Raw genomic sequence first — 22,342 nt, 5'->3', positions numbered from 1 at the left:
TTTGTGTTTGGAATTCAGAGTTTTTAAAACAAAATCAGAGTTTTTTAAAAAGTCAGAGTTTTAAAAACAGGGTTTTTTTTTTAAGTCCTTTATCAATGCCTATGTGGGTATGAGAGTAGATGTCAGCAACACGCATGCTGTCTTAAATACTATCTTAAAGCCTATCCATCTCAACTCATAAAAGTACAAAAGTTAGTTGTGTATTTCCCAGCTGGTTATGGTTTGATAAATGTCTTCATGGGATATGTTTATGTTACTTAAACAGTCCTTTAATTCTACTCAGGTCCAGATTTTTCAAGATATGGGATTCTGACACTTGTAGATTTTTTAAATTTGAGGTATAGGCTGTCAAAGCTTCATAGATAGTATTGCTTATAAATATAAAGCAGAATATTGAAACGATAGAGAGTAGGATAAAAAACCAAGCTACTGAGATGATACCATTTTGTTAGCTTCTTTTTATACTTTATATTTTTTAAGAGGTGCTATATAAATTGTATTTCCTTAGGACGGAGAAGTATTAACCATGAAGATTTTTCATTAGGTAGTTTTCACTGCCCATTTTATTTTCAAAAGCTTAATTGTAATATCTCATAAAATTTCTTTTTTTGTTTGTTTTGCATTTGTAATGGTACAAAGAAAGTACTCAAGGCACAACCTTGCATATCACAGATCTTTTCTTGACTGTTGGTATGAAAAAACAGCAAGCAAATAGTATATTAATATTACATTTTTCCATAAATATCAGATGTAATTTTTAGTTAAAAAACAGTATATATTTAAAAACTTATACTTTGCGTGTATATTGGCGATCGGCATAACTTTTCTTTGTTGCTTATAGGTTGATGAGAAGGCTCTGAGACACATAACAGAAATGGGCTTTAGTAAAGAAGCATCAAGGCAAGCTCTCATGGATAATGGCAACAACTTAGAAGCAGCACTGAATGTACTTCTTAATAGCAATAAACAGAAACCTGTTATGGGTCCACCTTTGAGAGGTATAATTCATTAATCAATGTGCCAGACAATATTGTTTGCTTTTCAGAGAAATTTATGTTGTTGACAGAAACTAGGTTTTGTTGCTGTGAAGTCTGTAACTTCATTTACCTTTATGGTAAGTGGAGGGAGCACCCATTTTGGAACCACAGAGACATATAGGTTATTCTTAGTCTCATAGTCTTCATCTTTATATAAAATAAAGTAGGTCTAATGAAACAAGGTTTTGAGTAATAGAGAAAATATAAAGTAACTGGCTCTATTTAATCTATTTCTAGAACTAGGCCACTTTTATAACTGACTAAATAGTCTACAAACAGTAATTAACAGGAACATGACTTTTATTTAGTGTTATTTTAAAATTATTGTATGCTCGAGCATATGTGATTTTTCAAATCCTAATCATATATTCTTTTAAAACAATAAGTAGTCGCTGTACAGCAGAGATTACCACAACATTGTAAATCCACTGTATTTCAATTAAAAAAATGTGGTTAAAGAAAAATCTTATAAAAATGATTTATTTCCTTCAAACACAGTTTACATGAACAAATTTCCAGATAAGCCATTTAGCAGATTAAAGGTGCTAGTTAATATAGTCATTTAAAAACATTTTTGTTATAAAGGCTATAGATCATACAGAAAAATATGTAAAGAAATATGTGTATGAAGTTTTACTTAAGATGTCTGCTGCTCATATTTAGTGTATATTCTCCTTTTGTTTTTGCGTGTATAATATATGCATCTTACTTTACTTCTTAAGGTAAAGGGAAAGGCAGGGGGCGAATAAGATCTGAAGATGAAGAAGAACTAGGAAATGCAAGGCCATCAGCACCAAGCACATTATTTGACTTCTTGGAGTCTAAAATGGGGACTTTGAGTATGGAAGGTAGGCTAAACTTAATTTCTGTTTGAAGCACCAAACTTTATTTGGAATTATACAAAAAAAGTATACTGACAATATAAACATATATTCTGAATTTTGTAAATTTATTTAATCACAAATTTCCTGTTTGACAAAAGCACAGAATAAAATTTTAATTGTTGCATTCTGAAAACATTGAAGCTTATTTTGCCCTTTAACTGTATGATAGACAATATCATCAAATTCTTTAGCCCAGTTTACTAACTGACAAGATTAGCTATGAAAACAGATGGTTATGTTGGAGAAATTATTAATATTATTATTATGTAATTACATATGACTTTTTTGATTGTGAAATTAGTCTCTTTTTTCTCTACATATTAACACACTGTATGAAAATGTGTGGTTGGGGTTAGGATTAAATGAACACAGTGAGTGAGTATGCTCTCACATTGTGGTATATTTCTTAGTATGATATATTTTAGTGATTAACATAATACTGGAAGAGATATAATTATGTTAAATGTTTATTTTTAAGCATGGAATATGATAAAGATTTACTAAAATTAAAAGTTTTTAATATATGATTCCAAAAATTTGGGGAAATTATTTTTAGGGTTATTTTCTCTTTCAGGTATATTTTGAATTAAATTTAAGCTCAAAGATAAAATGCTTTTATAATAAATTTTGAATGTACAAATTTCATGAAAAAGGAATCTCTCATTAGGGTACAAAGAAAAGATAATGCATTGTTTGAAAAACAAATGTTGGATGTAGAATGTAGATAATTTGTAAGTAGACACATGTGAGATCAATATTTGCTTTTTTCTTTTTGCTTGATTTTTAAAGCATGGTGAATTCATTTTCTAATGGTATTTCACAAAATACCAAAAGTTTAATAGCTTAAAACATTGCAAATATATTATCTCAGGTTTTGTGGTTCAGGAGTCTAAGTGTAGCTTAATTGAAATCTCTGACCAAGGTCTCACATACTGAAATTAAGATTTTAGCTGAGCCTATGATCTTGTCTGAGGTTTGCAGTCCTTTTACAGGCTCATGGTAGTTAGCAAAATTCACTTACTTGTGGATATAGGATTAACATATATTGCTTTCTTATTTAATACTGCTTTCTCATTTAATATTTCCTCGGTAGTGCTTTCAGCTCCTAGAGATCCTCAGGTCCTTGCCACTTGATCCTATCTCTAGCAGTTCATATGTTTGTGTCTACAAGGTTAGCAGGAGAACCTCTATTGCTTCTTAAAATCTCTCTGACTTGTAGATATTTTTGTCCCAACCTCCCTTTATACTATCCCAATCAGAGCTTCTTTGATTTCCATTTATCCTTCTCTTTCCCTGCTTTCCTTGTAGCTACTTTCCTTGTAGCTCAGTCAGTAAAGAATCTGCCTGCAGTGCAGTAGACCCAGGTTCTATCCCTGGGTTGGGAAGATCCCCTGGAGAAGGAAATGGCAACCCAGTCCAGTATTCTTGCCTGGGAAATCTCATGGACAGAGGAGCCTGGTGGGGTGTAGTCCATGGGGTTGCAAAGAGTTGGGCACGACTGAGCAACTAACACTTGCCTGCATTTATTTGCTTTTGACTCCTAGAGTCTCTTCTAACTAATAATGAAGTTAAGACTGAGAATAGCAATTATACTGTGATCTGTGTGTCTGTCATCCTTCAGTTCTCACAAAGTACATCCTATACGAACAAAATTTAGTAATATAAGTATTCCACTTGGAAAAAGGTATTAAAGTTAATTAAGATATATGACATGAATAATACACTCAAAACCGAGCATCGGTGTTAGACTTATTTTTGAGGGGACAGATATTTATGAATACATGTTAGTATTGGATATTGGTATAATAGACTGTTTTGTAATTTAGCAATAAGGAGTTCATGATCTGAGCCACAGTCAGCTCCTGGTCTTGTCTTTGTTGACTGTATAGAGCTTCTCCATCTTTGGCTGCAAAGAATATAATGAATCTGATTTCGATGTTGACCATCTGGTGATGTACATGTGTAGAGTCTTCTCTTGTGTTGTTGGAAGAGGGTATTTGCTATGACCAGTGCGTTTTCTTGGCAAAACTCTACTAGTCTTTGCCCTGCTTCATTCTGTATTCCAAGGCCAAATTTGCCTGTTACTCCAGGTGGTTCTTGACTTCCTACTTTTGCATTCCAGACCCCTATAATGAAAAGGATATCTTTTTTGGTTGTTAGTTCTAAAAGGTCTTGTAGGTCTTCACAGAGTCGTTCAACTTCAGCTTGTTCAGTGTTACTGGTTGGGGCATAGACTTGGATTACTGTGATATTGAATGGTTTGTTTTGGAAACGAACAGAGATCATTCTGTTGCTTTTGAGATTGCATCCAAGTACTGCATTTTGGACTCTTTTGTTGACCATGATGGCTACTCCATTTCTTCTATTAGAGATTCCTGCCCACAGTAGTAGATATAATGGTCATCTGAGTTAAATTCACCCATTCCATTCCATTTTAGTTTACTGATTCCTAGAATGTCGACGTTCACTCTTGCCATTTCCTGTTTGACCACTTCCAATTTGCCTTGATTCATGAACCTGACATTCCAGGGTTAGTGTTAGGCATTGGATCTTGCTTCTATCACCAGTCACATCCACAACTGGGTATTGTTTTTGCTTTGGCTCCATCCCTTCATTCTTTCTGGAGTTATTTCTCCACTGATCTCCAGTAGCGTATTGGGCACCTACTGACCTAGGAAGTTCCTCTTTCAGTATCCTATCATTTTGCCTTTTCATACTGTTCATGGTGTTCTCAAGGCAAGAATACTGAAGTGGTTTGCCATTCCATTCTCCAGTGGACATTCAGAAAACGAAGATCATGGCCTCTGGTCCCATCACTTCATGGGAAATAGATGGAGAAACAGTGGAAACACTGTCAGACTGTATTTTTGGGGGCTCCAGAATCACTGCAGATGGTGACTGCAGCCATGAAATTAAAAGATGCTTACTCCTTGGAAGAAAAGTTATGACCAACCTAGATAGCATGTTGAAAAGCAGAGACATTACTTTGCCAACAAAGGTCTGTCTAGTCAAGGCTATGGTTTTTCCAGTGGTCATGTATGGATGTGAGAGTTGGACTGTGAAGAAAGCTGAACACCAAAGAATTGATGCTTTTGAAATGTGGTATTGGAGAAGACTCTTGAGAGTCCCTTGGACTGCAAGGAGATCCAACCAGTCCATTCTAAAGGAGATCAGCCCTGGGATTTCTTTGGAAGGAATGATGCTAAAGCTGAAACTCCAGTCCTTTGGCCACCTCATGCGAAGAGTTGACTCATTGGAAAAGACTCTGATGCTGGGAGGGATTGGGGGCAGGAGGAGAAGGAGACGACAAGAGAGTGAGATGGCTGGATGGCATCACTGACTCGATGGACGTGAGTCTGAGTGAAGTCTGGGAGTCGGTGATGGACAGGGAGGCCTGGTGTGCTGTAATTCATAGGGTCGCAAAGAGTTGGACATGACTGAATGAGTGAACTGAACTGAACTGAACTGAACATGTTACAGAGGAATGTGGAATGTGAGAAAGAAATGAACATTATAATGGTATTTCACACCCTTGATTTTCACAATGAATATAACCTGTGACCTTCATAAATCCCCAAATTCAAAAATTAGATATTTCCAATATTTGTACAGACTTAAATTTTATCAAAATTCACACTTTCCATTGATCAGCCTAATGCTGGAAATTACGCCCTCCAACTTACATTGGAGTTGTCTGTCCTACTTGATAACCACTAGTCTCGGAGAAGCAAATTTTTAATCTTTCCTAGAATATTGTGTGGAGTGGCCAGCTAACCAAATGAGAGATGGGCAGAGATTTCCTAGAGTGGATGGCATTTAGACAAGTTAAAGAGGGAGTATTGAGGGAAGGGTATACCAAATGTAGGGAACTCTGAATGTTCAGGCTTGGAGGCATCAAGAACATTAGTTCCTATGAATCGGAGGTTATGAGAGAGATCGAAACAGAAGGCTATGTATAGAAGTGGTAGGCTGGAGACAAATCAGGAAGATTTTGTCCTAAAAGTTTTTTTTTGTTTGTTTGTTTTTTCAAATTTATTTTTAATTGGAGGATACTTGCTTTACAATATTCTGTTGATTTCCACCATATCAAATCCCTTACAGTTATACAGTGGAAGTGACAAATAGATTCAAAGGATTAGATCTGATAGAGTACCTGAAGAACTATGGATGGAGGTTCATGACATTGTGTAGGAGGCAGTGATCAAGACCATCCCCAAGAAAAAGAAATGCAAAAAGGCAAAATGATTGTCTGAGGAGGCCTTAAAAATGAATGAGAAAAGAAAAGAAGCTAAAGGCAAAAGAGAAAAGGAAAGACATACCCATTTAAATATCGAATTCCAAAGAATAGCAAGGAGAGATAAGAAAACCTTCCTCAGTGATCAATGCAAAAAAATAAAGGAAAGCAATAGAATGGGAAAGACTAGAGATCTCTTCAAAAAAATTAGAGATACCAAAGGAACATTTCATGCAAAGAAGGGCACAATAAAGGACAGAAATGTTATGGACCTAACAGAAACAGAAGATACTAAGAAGAGGTGGCAAGAATACAGAAGAACTATACAAAAAAGATTTTCATGGCCCAGATAACCACAATGGTCTGATCACTCACCTAGAGCCAGACATTATGGAATGCGAAGTCAAGTGGGCCTTAGGAAGCACCACTACGAACAAAGCTAGTGGAGGTGATGGAATTCCATTTGAGCTATTTCATATCCTAAAAGATGATGCTGTGAAAGCACTGCACTCAATATGCCAGCAAATTTGGAAAACTCAGCAGTGGCCACAGGACTGGAAAAAGTCAGTTTTCATTCCAACCGCAAAGAAAGGCAATTTCCAAGGCATTGTCAAAAGAATGTCAAAAGAATGTTAAAACTACCACACAATTGCACTCATCTCACATGCTAGCAAAGTAATGCTCAAAATTCTCCAAGCCAGGCTTCAACAGTATGTGAACCCTGAAATTCCAGATGTTCAAGCTGGATATAGAAAAGACAGAGGAACCAGAGATCAAATTGCCAACATCTGTTGGATCATGGAAAAAGCAAGAGACTTTCAGAAAAACATCTGCTTTATTGACTATGCTAAAGCCTTTGACTGTGTGGATCACAACAAACTGTGGAAAGTTCTTAAAGAGGTGGAAATACCAGACCACCTGACCTGCCTCCTGATAAACGTGTATCAAGGTCAAGAAGCAACAGTTAGAACCAGACAGGGAATAGCGGAGTGGTTCCAAATTGGGAAAGGAGTCCATCAAGGCCTTATATTGTCACCCTGCTCATTTAACTTACATGCAGAGTACATCATGAGAAATGCCAGGCTGGATGAATAACAAACTGGAATCAAGATTTCTGGGAGAAATATCAATAACTTCTGACATGCAGATGACACCACCTTCATGGCAGAAAGTGAAGAAGAACTGAAGAGCCTCTTGAAAGTGAAAGAGTAGAGTGACAAAGCTGGCTTAAAACTCAACATTCAAAAAACGAAGATCATGGTATCTGGTCTCATCACTTCATGGAAATAGAAGGGGAAAAATGGAAACATTAAGAGACTTTATTTACTAGGGCTCCAAAATCACTGTGGGTGGTGACTGAAACCATGATATAAAAGACACTTGCTCCTTGAAGGAAAAGCTATGACAGACCAAACAGCATATTAAAAAGTAGAGACATCACTGCTGACAAAGTCCAGTCTAGTTAAAACTATGGTTTTCCAGTAGTCATGTACAGATGCAAAGGTTAGACCATAAACAAGACTGAGCAATGAAGAATTGATGCTTTCTAACCGTGCTGCTGGAGGAGACTCTCAAGAGTCCTTTGGACTGCAAGGAGATGAAGCCAGTTAATCTTAAAGAAAATCCACCCTGAATATTCCTTGTAAGGACTGCTGCTGATGCTGCAGCTCCATTACTGAAAGGTTGTTGCTGAGCCATTAAAGACGCCGGGATTCTTGGCCTCCAGAGGAGAGGAATTCAATCCGGGGTCAGAGACAAGGCTTGCTCGCTCATAGCTTTTGTGTAATAAAGTTTATTTAAGTGTAGAAGAGATAGAGAAAGCTTCTGATATAGACATCCAAAGGGGGCAGACAGAGTGGTGCCCTGCTAGCCTCTAACAATATGTTTTATACCTATCAGCAAGCTGCTAACTAGAGAAAGGAGATGTTTCAAAACTCAGAGTAGCATCAGGCCCCTCACCCACAATGTGCGTTTTGAGATAACATTGGCATCAGCTGAGTCATCCCAGGCCATAAAACGATTGACATGAATCTTAAAGAAAGGCAGGTTTCCAAGTAAATATGTAGTTTCATTAACATAGATTAGGAGAACAATGTATGAGTAAAAGATACTAGTTTGTTGAGCCCTTATGGGTTCTGAGTCTTAAGCAGAACTAATGTGAAGAAAGACAGAGTCTAGGTAAATACATAGTTCATTAGCATAGCTTAAGAAAAACATTTCCATAAGAAAAATGCATTGGTTAGCTCAAGGTTTGAGAAAAGTCAAGTTCACGTGAAACTGGGTGTGGTCATGGCAAGACAGAATTTTAAGAGAAACCTCCTTTTAAATTTGTATAGAGAAGGGAAAAATATCTGACACTTGTAGCTTGTTTCCTCCTGCCTCTTAAAAGAGAGATTAAAAAAAGTGTAACACTTGCAGCCTATTTCCTCCGTTTGGAGACCCCTGGCTTTCCTGCCCATTACCCTCTCATTACTTTAGCCACCTGATGCAAAGAGCCAGCTCATTTGAAAAGACCCTGGGAAAGATTGAAGGCAAGAGGGAAACGGTGGATGAGTTGTTTGGATGATATAATTGACTCAGTGGACGTGAATTTGAGCAAACTCTGGGAGATAGTGAAGGACAGGGAAGCCTGGTGTGCTGCAGTCCATGGGGTTGCAAAGAGCTGGGCATGACTGAGCAACTGAACAACAGCGATATGGTATTTGCTTTTCTGACTTCCCTCTATCCCATACTCTAGTTTCATCTACCTTGCTAGTACTGAATTAAATGTGTTCATTTCTATGGCTGAATAAAATTCCATCATATGTTATGTACCACAGCTTCCTTATCCTTTCATCTTTCAGTGAACATCGAGGAAATGCTTGCATGTCCTAGTTATACAGCCACTATTTGGAACCATATGAAGATTCCTTCAAAAGCTATTAGTAGGAATAAAACTTTCATGGAACCCAATAATCCTACTACTGAGACAAACATAATTGAAAAATACACATGTACCCCAATGTTCATTGCAGTACTATTTCCAGTTAATAAAAGGAGTTTTTATTTTATCCAAATGCCAATATAGAGCCCATGAGAATAACAAGTTTGGTGCTTTCAGAAAAATAACTTGTCCATTGGCAAGGTAGAAAATGGGATTGAGACTGAAGTGAGGCTACAATTGAATGCATTGTAAGAAATTATTCATTTTCAATAGATTTTTATTTGTACCTGGTCTCTGATAAGTGGTAGGGATACAACATTTATTAAATGTTTCAAATTTAGAAAATTCAGGGAAATAAATGGATTATGTAGCTCTTACCCCAAATCAACTTACTATTAGTTTGTGAGACCAAAGAAGACCCAAACATAAAACATCATAGGAATAATTATTAATAAGAATATTATTATTTATGTAGTATAAACTTTTTTTTATCATTTAGTCTAAATGATGTCCTTTTTATCACCTATTTAGTGTAAGCAACACTGAACAAAATACAAAGTCTTAGCAGGAGGTATTCTGAATACAATAATCATATATGATCTGGCATTTTTGTAATCCATAACAACATTATAGTCTTTATTTCAAAGATTTATTTCTGAAATAAAACTGACTAGTTGTTTTGAATGGCTGAGAAATCCTTGAAACAGACAAACTTGAAAATACAGCTTGGTTTGTTGTTCCAGTGTTTTAAATGTTTGACCGGAGAAACTTACCCTTTCTGTAGACGCTCTTCTTCCCTTAAATTATTTCTTTGGTGATGTTGACAACATATCAGAGGAGACTGATGATAATGCACATGAGCGCAAACAGCTGGACAATAAATTGATACATAAATGGACTAAAGATTCTCATACTTGTAGATGTCTCATACAGACATACCTGGAAGATATTTCTGGTTTGGTTCCAGACCACCACGAGAAAGTGAATATCACAGTAAAACAAGTTGCACAAAATTCTTTGGTTTCTCAATGCATTTAAAAGTGATGCTTATCCTATACTACAGTCTGTTAAGTGTATAATAGTATTATCTGGAAAAGTACATGCTTTTATTAAAAATACTTAATTGTTAAAAAATGCTAACCATCATATCAGCCTTCAGTAAGTTATAGTGTAACATTAAAGATCATGGATCACACATCACTATAACAAATATAATACTAATGAAAAAGTTCAAAATAGTGCCTGAATTTCCAAAGTGTGACAGAGAATTTTGTTGTTGTTCAATCACTCAGTCGTGTCCAACTCTTTTCGACTCTATAGACTGCAGCATGCCAGGCTTCCCTGTCCTTCACTATCTCTCAGAGTTTGCTCAGACTCATGTCCATTGAATTGATGGTGCCATCTAACCTTCTCTTCCTCTGTTACCCACTTCTCTTCCTGCCCTCAGTCTTTCCCAGGGTCTTTTCTAATGAGTCGGCTCTTTGTATCAGGTGGCCAAAGAATTGGAGCTTCAGCTTCAGCCTCAGTCCTTCCAATGAATATTCAGGGTTGGTTTCCTTTAGGATTGACTGGTTTGATCTCTTTGTAGTCCAAGGGACTCTGAAAAGTCGTCTCCAACACCACAGTTCAAAAGCATCAATTCTTCGGCACTTAGCCTTCTTTGTCATCTAACTCTCACAGCCATATATGACTACCAGAAAAACCATAGCTTTGAGTATACAGACCTTTGTCAACACAGAGAATGGAAGTAAGCAAATGCTGGTACCAGTTCAGTTCAGTTCAGTTCAGTCGCTCAGTCGTATCCAAGTCTTTGCGACCCTATGAACTGCAGCATGCCGGGCCTCCCTGTCCATCACCAACTCCTGGAGTTCACTCAGACTCATGTCTGTCGAGTCAGTGATGCCATCCAGCCATCTCATCCTCTGTCATCCCCTTCTCCTCCTGCCCCCAATCCCTCCCAGCATCAGAGTCTTTTCCAATGAGTCAACTCTTTGCATGAGGTGGCCAAAGTACTGGAGTTTCAGCTTTAGCATCAGTCCTTCCAAAGAACACCCAGGACTGATCTCCTTTAGAATGGACTGGATGGATCTCCTTGCAGTCCAAGGGACTCTCAAGAGTCTTCTCTAACACTGCTGGTACCAGTAGGCTTGCTCAATGAAGGGTTGCCACAAACCTTCAGTTCTTCTTTAAAAAATGAAAAATCTGCAAAGTGCAGTAAAACGAAGTATGCCTGTATTCTCTTGGCTGTGTCTTCACATAATCCCATTACAATAAAGGTGACAGGATTAATATGTGTGGTCATTCTCAGGTCTCCTTCAGAGATCTTTCTGTTACTCTTTCTCTTGTTAACCCTCATACTGTTGGTATGTTCCTGGAGGAGTTGAGGCTCATAATAAAGCAAACAGTTGAAGCAAACTACTGAATTGCTTTTCTGTTTATGATTTCATATTTCTTTTTAACTGAAAATAAAGCTCAGAATAAATTCTTACTTTTGTAAAATTGAATCTCCACTTTGGGTTTCCTTCAAAATTTGTCATTGTTCCATAAATCTTATATTGTAAAATCAACTCTTCATGATGGGAAACTCTTTGCCTAAGAAAAATGTAGAAAGCTTTTCAGGATAGAGTCTACATAAATTTTATTGGTTAAATGCCTTATGGAAGGCTAATGGGAAGAATTATGAGCTTTTTATTTTATTCACATTCATATCATCAGTATCATTATTTGGGTCTGTTACAGACCTAAGTTGATTATAAGTAGTCATGATTCAGTGATGTGTATGTTTGTTTGTTTATCTGTATTTCAATGTTTGTTTTTAATTTAGTTGAGTCACCAAACCTCTCCTGCATCTGTGTTTTGTGTCATTTAAGCTCTCTGAGGATTTTGTTTATTGGGCATCCCTGGAAGCCGTGTTTAATTTAATAAGCCCAGGCCTGAATGCACTTGTCATGTCATATCAAATTCTGTGTAATATGTTAGGTTTGTTGGGAAAAAATAATACATCCTCTAAGAATGTGTTTCTGAAAGATTTAATGCAGGTAAGTAACACATTTACTTTCACATTGTATTATATAATTTTCTGTAAAAGAATAAAACTATCATTCCTTTATTCTGACTTTTAAAAACTTACATCAGATGTACAGTTACGCATTGGAGATGATGTGAGTTTGGTTCAAGTCACTAGAATAAAGCAAGTCACATTTTTTTTTTTTAATTCCTAGGGCATGTAAAAGTTATGTGTACCTTATACAGTAGTCTATTAAGTATTCAATCAGTTCAGTTCAGTTCAGTTTCTTAGTCATGTCTGACTGTGACCGCCTGAACCACAGTACACCAGGCCTCACTGTCCATCACCAACTCCAGGAGTCTACCCAAACCCATGTCGATTGAGTCAGTGATGCCATCCAACCATCTCATCCTCTGTTGTCCCCTTCTCCTCCTGCCCTCAATCTTTCCCAGCATTAGGGTCTTTTCTAATGAGTCAGCCCTTCACATCAGGTGGCCAAAATACTGGAGTTTTAGCCTCAACATCAGTCTTTCCAGTGAACACCCAGGACTGGTCTCCTTTAAGATGGACTGGATGGATCTCCTTGCAGTCCAAGGGACTGTCAAGAGCAAGAGAGTTCCAGAAAAACATCTATTTCTGTTTTATTGACTATGCCAAAGCCTTTGACTGTGTGGATCACAGTAAACTGGAAAATGGTGAGAGAGATGGGAATACCAGACCACCTGATCTGCCTCTTGAGAAACCTATATGCAGGTCAGGAAGGAACAGTGAGAACTGGACATGGAACAACAGACTGGTTCCAAATAGGAAAAGGAGTATGTCAGGGCTGTATATTGTCACTGGGCTTATTTAACTTCTATGCAGAGTACATCATGAGAAATGCTGGACTGGAAGAAACACAAGCTGGAATCAGGATTGCTGGGAGAAATATCAATAACCTCAGATATGCAGATGACACCACCCTCACAGCAGAAAGTGAAGAAGAACTGAAGAGCCTCTTGATGAAAGTGAAAGAGGAGAGCAAAAAAGTTGGCTTAAAGCTCAACATTCAGAAAACTAAGGTCATGGTATCTGGTCCCATCACTTCATGGCAAATAGATGGGGAAACAGTGGATACAATGGCTGACTTTATTTTTTGGTTTCCAAAATCACTGCAGATGGTGACTGCAGCTATGAAAATAAAAGATGCTTACTCCTTGGAAGGAAAATTATGACCAACCTAGACAGCATATTAAAAAGCAGAGTCATTACTTTGCCAACAAAGGTCCATCTATTCAAGGCTATAGTTTTTCCAGTGATCATGTATGGATGTGAGAGAAGTATGCAATAATACTGTCTAAAAAGCAATGTATATACCCACCTTAATTAAAAGTTGCCTTATTAGTCAAAAGTGCTAAGCATCATCTAGCAATTCAGAGTTGTCACAGATCTTTAATTTGTAATAAATGCATATTGGCAAAGTACAAGGAAGCAAAATGCAGTAAAATAAGTAGTGCCTGTAGCTGTTCATCACATGTACTTTTCCTAGAGATTTTCCCGTATCAACTTTTCTGTTGTGCCTTTTGAGTCAAAGGTAATTCTACCTGACGTTATTGTCAATATTATGAAAAAAATGAGGTTAGATTACACTGTTATATGAGAGTAATCACTAAAATGTCTGTGACTTCTAACAGTTTGATATCAAGTTGGTAATATTAAGTTGATCAATTTGTGATAGGCTTGTATTCAGAAAGGCTTTTATATATAGGCTTTAAAATTTTTTTTGGTTTTTGTAGACTAGATATAGTCTTGGCCAGATTATCAGGCCAGCTCTCAACTTTACATACTTTAAGTTTATCAATATATTACTTCAGTAGTATGTAATTACCATTTATAATAATGTCCACTGAAAATATGGACACTAGAAATATGTATTTTAAGTGTCAGCTTGGGACAGAAAAAGTAGGTGTTATTCTTTCTGTTACCATGGAAGATATCTAGCTTTGCCAGAAATAAAGGGAAGGGATGCCTTAAGATAATAACTTTACTGTTTTAACTTTCTACATCTTAAATTAGACCAAATAAACCTTAATTTTTCTGAATAAGGAACAAGGGACATTGTGAGAAAAGTGGACAGGGTAACTTTCTTAAATTTATACTCCTCTGTTTCCTTGTTTATGTAGCTTATTTTGCAAGTTAAATATGTGTTACAAGTTTTATTTGTGTTTCTCCATATTTTTTGTAAAGAAGCATGATTGTCTGAGTCTCAGTCCTTTAGGCTTACTGGTATAATTTGAGAAGACTACCTCATAGCTAGTTGCATCTACTTTCAAGCTTACCTTTCTACTTTCAAGCTTGCCTTTCTACTTTCAAGCTTGCCTTTCTACTTTCAAGCTTGCCGCCTTGTTACTTTCTTATAAGAGTTACTGAAGGCTGTAAGAAGTAACCCACACCTTTCATCACCCTGGCATTTTCATACCAAGTTCTCTAAATCATTGGCCTCATTAGTTAGGTACTCCAGTTCCAAGACAATAGACTGTAGTTTAGCCATTCAATGAGGAGTGAGTGCCAACTTCTTTTAGGGGATGCAATGACTTTCACTACCCTGTACCCTTCCTTTGCTAAACAAGGTTTACATTTTAGGTTCTGTCACTTGTATCACTCTTTTTCCTGGCACTAATTTCTAAGTTGGGGCTTCCTAGGTGGCTCATTGGTAAAGAATCCACCTGTCAAAGCAGAAGACGTGGGTTTGATCTCTGGGTCAGGAAGAGCTGCTGGAGAAGGAAATGGCAACCCACTCCAGTATTCTTGCCTGGAAAATTCCATGGACAGAGAAAGCCTGGCAGGCTATGGTCCTACAGTCTATGGGGTCGCAAAAGTGTCAGACATGACTTAGCAACTAAACAATTTCTAAGCTAGTTTGCTTTAAGCTGTGAGCCACAGAAATCCAAATAAAAAGGTAATATATTGGCTCATATAACTAGAAAGTCTTTCCATGTATTTGAATTTTGTGTTGACAAACTATGTCATGTGGTAGCTAAGACTGGCCCACGAAGCACCAAGTATAGCCTATGGCCAACATATATAAGGATGAATAAGAGGGCATAATGACACGTATAGATAAACAGGTAAAAAAGCTCATCTTAATTTTGCAAGCATATGTTTTTTATTTTTGGAAAAAGATAAATAGCTTTCATCATATAATTATTGATTCACCAAGCTCAACTGAGTTCCACTGGTGATTTTGGCATTGGTGTGTATGAAGCGGCTGGAACAGGAGTACAGAGAGACTTGGATAAAAGAGCACTACAGTTGTTGGTGTCAAATCTCCATTCATAATATGAAAAGGTAATTAAAAAATATTTCTCAGAAGCAATCAAATGGTCCTTATACCTGGAAGATCTGGCAGAAAAAGACCTGCTGTCTTCTAATGTCTGTGTCTACCACCTTCTTAGGAGAGCTAAGACATCTTAATTGATTCTGGATTATATATAAAAGGAGGCAGTAGTTCCCATCATTCAAAGCAGAGTTCTGTTACCAAAATAAGAGAGTTGAAAAGATTGTGCGGCAAATATGTACAACTGACTCTACCACTAGCTTAACTGACAGCTCTTGTATTTGCTAGTTGTATGTCTTTGGGCAAGTTATATAATCTCTCAAATCTTTATTTCTTTATTGGGAAATGGGAAAACAGTAGCACCACCTCAGTTTGCAGTTACTGGGAAGGTCAGGTTAGATTGTGCCTGCCAGGTGCTAATCATGGTGTTTGGCACACACAGGCCTCCGCATAATGGTCACTGTGCCACACCACTACTGCTGTTACCAGCATTATCAGCATTTTTTAAAATTTATTAATTTTTTAAATGAAGAATAATTGCTTTACAGAATTGTGTTGTTTTCTGTCAACACATTATCATCATTTTGATTAACAGTAGTAGCAACAGCATCCTCCACTCACTGTCTCTTCATCTCCTCCCTTATCCTACTTTGGGCCCTCTTCTGTTCTCCACTGACTCTTTGCAGAACTTATCATCTCATCTTCCGTATAGCAAACAGTGATCTTTCAGAACACAAATTTGATCCCATTACCCTCTTGCTTAAAATACTCCATTGAGTCTTCTTATTAACAGAATAAAATTCAGACTATAATACATATACTGTTTTTGTGCAGTTCCAGTTCTTTATTTTCTGTGGATTTTGTGAGAATTTATCTTAGCATTTATCTTGGTTAATGTAATGCATAATTTCAAATTCTACATAATATTCAAATGTAAATAATTAGATAGCAGATATAATATTAATGGATGATGGTAAATGCACATGGAGTTTCAGTCTTCTAATGGTTGGTAGGTGTCTGTTTTATTTTCATTTAATCAAGTTTCAAGTCAGTTTAAATAGTTTGACAATACATTTATAGCTTGAATTTTGATGACTTAAAAGTAGGGATACAAGAAGGAAATGTGATAGAATGGTAATAGTTGGAAAGTCATGAAACTAGATCATGAAGAGAGAGAATATATTTCTGTTAGGCTGGATGTTCTTGTACAGGATTTCCTCAAGAAACAATTGCCCATATTATGTATGTTTACATCTAATTGCATCAAACAACATTCCTCCTCATTTCCCTGTGCAATTGATTGATTAAAATTGATGGTGGAATGCTTCCTTGGAACCCAGGAATGAAGAGTTGCTATGTGAATAGTAATAAGCTGTTAGCAAAATGTGTCATTTTCCACACACTACTTTTCACTTTCTCTCTGACCCTAGCCACCAGTATGACTTTCCCAGTCCTTGACTTTTTCTGATAGTGCTTTACCGTTAACTTGAATTAATTGTTTCTAATTCTGTCATGTGGACTTGTTACCTTAACAGTGAATACTCTATACTCGTGATCCTGTAGTCTGTAGTTCTTGTGTCTGATCTCATATAAGTACAGATAAGTTTTATTCAGAAGGTCTTTTAGCAGTTTGTCAAAGCCTCAACATTTGTTACTGCATTTTAAACAAGTGACAGTCAACAGTTGATTGGAAATTAAAGCTAGAACCAATAACTGAAACAAAAACCCTGGTCATTGGTTGGAGTTCTTTGAAATGCTCTGGTCTCTGTTGTTATCTGACATTATGGCCCCTAGATTTGCAAGCATTCTGACAGCATAGCATCTGACATTATCCTTTTGTCAGGGCAGGAAACCAGGAAGTTTAGGGTGTTAGATAACTGCCAGGTGGGAAGTGAAAATATTCCACAGTGCTGCACAGGTAATATCTTGCTTATTAAAGTAAAGTTAGTAGTTATTTGAATTTAATAATTAATAGTATATAGAAATTTACATATGAATTTAGGGATAACTTCAGTGAAAAATTTTAAAGATAATATATAGAAAGTTGGTGAAAATTGGCTTACCATAAATTTGAAATACATCTTATGTTTTTTAAAAATCAAGGAGATATACTAAACAGGCAATTGAAGTTAGAGATCAAATGGAGATGGAAGAGCCAATGAAAGAAGCTGAGAAAACAGCTGCCAAAAAAGCAGGAGGAATAGAAGCAGAGAGAAGGATGTGAAGTGTCCATTGGTTTACACGGCATTAATAGTGCGTGTGCTGGTGAATGTTTAACAGCTGACCCTGGAGAAGAGGTGGGAGGCAAGGGAGTGATGCTCTACTTTTTAACTTTTCCTGATTTCTGTGGTATACATATACCACTATGGCTAATTTCAAATTATCAGCAGCTACTTTCAAGTTAATTTCAGTTTGCAACCAGATTTCAGATTTTCTGAAAATTTAATAATCAGTTTTTATGCAGTATTCAGACTGGCTCCAACCCATCACTGATTGGAGATCTTGGCAAAAATAGTGTCAGCAAAGTAGTGGGATTAGAAGAAAGCTAAAGGATGTCTTATAAATAAATGATCTGTGTATATTAAAATGATTATTTTGAAGAATGAGGTAAAAAAGAACATTTAATATAGCATGAAAAAGTTATACTTTAAGCTTGGAGTGATGAGCAATATCTCTTCCTATCACATACTATTTTTAAAAGACTACATTTAGTTTTTACTATATGGAGGACATTATCATTTAATAACCACTTGCGTTTATATGTACCTGGTAAGAATGAGATATAGTTCTTTATTTTAACCTTTGTTATCGAAGTCAGGATTCATATAGAATAAATTTATAGAGGAAGTAATTTTTTACAAGAGGAACAAAAGCATATACATTTTGAGCTGATAGATAAACTTTTATAGCCAGAGTTTTGTCATCATTACAGAATATCTAAAGATATTTTAGATATTTAGAATATCTAAAGATATTTAGATAAAAATATGTAAAGATATTTAACACAAAGGCCGTTATTTGTATAATTGGGAAAATTAGTTGAAATTTTTGATGTGAAAAAAATGTAATTTGGTCTGTATGCTGCTGCTGCTGCTGCTGCTAAGTCGCTTCAGTCGTGTCCTACTCTGTGCGACCTCACAGACGGCAGTCCACCAGGCTTCCCCATCCCTGGGATTCTCCAGGCAAGAACACTGGAGTGGGTTGCCATTTCCTTCTCCAAATTTGGTCTGTATATAGACATAGAAATATTAGGAAGTGCTATGCTTCTGTTTTAATGTGAATTCATGTACTGATCAGGCAATACCATCTTTTTGTAACAAATATCTTTGATGATTTCTTTTTATTTTGCTTTATTTGTTGAAAGATGCAGTTCAGTTCAGTTCAGTTGCTCAGTTGTGTCCGACTCTTTGCAACCCCATGAATCGCAGCACGCCAGGTCTCCCTGTCCATCACCAACTCCTGGAGTTCACTCAGACTCATGTCCATCGAGTCCGTGATGCCATCAGCCATCTCATCCTCTGTCGTCCTTTTTTCTCCTGCCTCCAATCCCTCCCAGCCTCAGGGTCTTTTCCAATGAGTCAGCTCTTCACATGAGGTGGCCAAAGTACTGGAGTTTCAGCTTTAGCATCATTCCTTCCAAAGAAATCCCAGGGCTGATCTCCTTCAGAATGGACTGGTTGGATCTCCTTGCAGTCCAAGGGACTCTCAAGAGTCTTCTCCAGCACCACAGTTCAAAAGCATCAATTCTTCGGCGCTCAGCTTTTTTCACAGTCCAACTCTCACATCCACACATGACCACAGGAAAAACCATAGCCTTGACTAGATGGACCTTTGTTGGCAAAGTAATGTCTCTGCTTTTGAATATGCTGTCTAGGTTGATCATAACTTTTCTTCCAAGGAGTAATTGTCTTTTAATTTCATGGTTGCAGTGATTTTGGAGCCCCAAAAAATAAAGTCTGACACTGTTTCTACTGTTTCTCCATCTATTTCCCGTGAAGTGATGGGACCAGATGCCATGATCTTAGTTTTCTGAATGTTGAGCTTTAAGCCAACTTTTTCACTCTCTACTTTTACTTTCATCAAGAGACTTTTTAGTTCCTCTTCATTTTCTGCCATAAGAGTGGTGTCATCTGCATATCTGAGGTTATTGATGTTGAAATATTACTCAGCAGTAATTTTAACTACTCCACTTGAATTAATATATATGTTAGTTGGTAATCTGTTTTACCATGGTACTATGACATTTTAAAAATAATATCTAGCTGATAAATAGGTATTCCTTTTGTTTTACATTAATGGAAAGAGGTTATTAGTTTCAGGTCAGAATTTTGGCATTCGTGGTATCCAAATTTATATTTTTAGTTCATCAGAGATTGTGAAAGAACTTTTGTGACTTCTGTATCATACCAGGAATGAACAGATGGAGGTGATGAAATTGTAGCTAACACATGTTTTATTATACTCTGCTTTGTTTCTCCAGGCAGGCAGCTTGCATAGGGAGAAAATTATGGTCTTTTTCATCAGTTAGACTTGAGTTCAGCTCTGGTGCTTCTGTTTTCTAGCTGTTAACTCAGCTTTTTGTTAATTCACTTATAAAATGGGGATAATAATATTGCCTTTCAAGGTAGTTGAGAGAATTATATGAAGTAGTATAGTTAAAAGACCTTTTAAGTAGAGTCAGGTACATAGTGAAATATTAATTAAACCATTTCTTTAAGTAGGTGTCTCAGAATAAAATGAAGGCTCATCTTGGGAAACAAAATGTACCTGTTTTTCTACTATAAAAAGCAGGTACAGCTGCAACTGGAGAATGAATACTCTGCAAAGAAGTCTTAATATTTTAATTAAATTTTTAATTTAATTTTAATTTAATATTTTAATTGAATTTAATAATCTAATTATAAAGCACATTCTAAAGTACAAACCCAAATAAGTTATGACAATTAATAAATTCACTCTTAATGATCCATGCATTTCAGAATATGGGCCTGTAAAACATTGTAATCAATTATTTTATGAACTTGCATTTTTAAACTCATGAGCTGATTTAAGAGGAACATTTTATTATTACAAGTCAAATGAAACTCTTGTAGTATTTTTGATTAATTTTATCATATAAAATTTTATCACTTTGATCTTTTAGATGTTTTTATAATTTTATCTATTTTGTGATGAATTTTTGTCATTTGTTTGCTAATTTTCTTTTTCCATTTTTTCTCCTGTATTTAATATATATTATTACTGATTTCTGTTTATGCTTTTCTTTCACCTTTCAGTTCATTAAAAAAAAGAAGAAGAAAAGCAAAACGTTTTATTCTCCTTCCTGTACAGAAAAGGGTCTCAGTGTATTTTCGGTTAGTGACTGTAGACCTGGCCTGTGTTATCAGTTACTATTTTGGTGGTTTGAAATCATCAATGCCTCCTCATTGAAGAGCAACAGAGAGCAACTAGTTTCCAACTGCTGAATTAAGACACTTTCTATTTGACTTCTGGGCTATTTTTATATTTAAAATCGTCTTTCCACAATTTAGTGATTTAGTATATTCTATTATTTATTTAATAGGTTAGTTAAGGTTCAAAATATTTACTTCTGACTTCATTACTTAACTGTCTAAGATATAATGTTTAAGGAAATATAGGAGTGATGAAACCTTTAAGGACCTTCCTTGGCTTACTGTTGTTTTATTTTGTATGAATATGAAAACTGTGTTCTTTTAAAAGCACAATTTTATCTTCTGCCTCATTGAGTTTACTTTTTTAAGTAATAAATAGTAGTTCTTATTTAAGTAATAAGTAGTTCTTATTTTAAAATCAGTTTTCTTTGTAGATTCTTCTCTCACTGTATTGTCTCAGCATAATAATGGGAATGAAGTATATTTATTAATAGTAAAATTACTGTTTTATTCTGTAATGTACATCATCAGTTAAGTAGATCTTTACCTGTTTTCTTCTTTTAGAAGAGCTGTAATCAAATTCTCCCATACCTACCAAGGCTAATTGAAACCTTCATCCCGTATGTGTATTCAGACTGCCGTTTGAGGTTCAGGATACTTAGTTATTCTCATGATGACTTAAGTTGTTCCTGATCATCATAGATTTTGGCATCCCTACCTGGAATAATTTTGAAAAACTGATCCCTAAACACAGGAGATCTAAAAAGCTTTAACTTCACCATTATTTTAAATATCCCTGGTGGCCCAGACGGTAAAGCGTCTGCCTACAGTGCAGAAGACCTGGGTTTAATCCCTGGGTCAGGAATATCTCCTGGAGAAGGAAATGGAAACCCACTCCAGGATTCTTGCATGGGAAACCCCATAGACGGAGGAGCTTGGTAGGCTACAGTCCATGGGGTCGCAAAGAGTCAGACTTGACTGAGCTACTTCATTTCACTTCCCAAATATCTATCCAGAATTTGTTGTTAGCAAATATCTTCATATTTGACTTACTTTGGAAACTAAAAAAATTTCAATTCACCATATATTACATCTTTCTATTAAGTAAACCTTATAACACTTGTATGTTAAGGCAGCTATAGGGACTATAGATCATGTGTATAAAGGGCTAGTATGGGATACCTAACACATAGCAGATAGTCAGCAAGAGGCGGGTGCTGCCTATATTAACAAGTGCCAAAACATGCTTACTGCTGAAAATGCTCATTTCTGTCTACTTTTCTTCTTTCTAAAGAAAAAAAAATTAATATTGACTACAGTGATCTAAAATAAGATATTATTTTTTGTGTGTTATATTGGTAAAGCTGTTGGTGCGGCTGCTAAATTGCTTCAGTTGTGTTCCACTCTGTGTGGCCCCATAGACGGCAGCCTACCAGGCTCCTCCGTCCCTGGGATTCTCCAGGCAAGAACACTGGAGTGGGTTGCCATGTCCTTCTCCAACGCATGAAAGTGAAACGTGAAAGTGAAGTCACTCAGTCGTGTCCAGCT

At 36.3% G+C, this 22,342-nt stretch overlaps 1 protein-coding gene across 1 annotated transcript in view; it reads left to right on the top strand.

Moving 5' to 3' along the window:
• TDRD3 (tudor domain containing 3) overlaps nt 1-22,342 on the top strand; it is a 134,798-nt gene that overhangs the window by 44,919 nt on the left and 67,537 nt on the right. The window contains exons 6-7 of the mRNA XM_068984494.1: nt 842-998; nt 1,760-1,885. Of these exons, the coding sequence (XP_068840595.1) occupies nt 842-998; nt 1,760-1,885 (283 nt within the window). The remainder of the gene's footprint in view (nt 1-841; nt 999-1,759; nt 1,886-22,342) is intronic.

This window comes from Capricornis sumatraensis, chromosome 12 (genome assembly GCF_032405125.1).
Source record: "Capricornis sumatraensis isolate serow.1 chromosome 12, serow.2, whole genome shotgun sequence".
Taxonomy (NCBI): Eukaryota; Metazoa; Chordata; class Mammalia; order Artiodactyla; family Bovidae; genus Capricornis; species Capricornis sumatraensis.
Note: the sequence above shows the minus strand (reverse complement) of the source record. Positions and strands in the feature narration are given on the sequence as shown.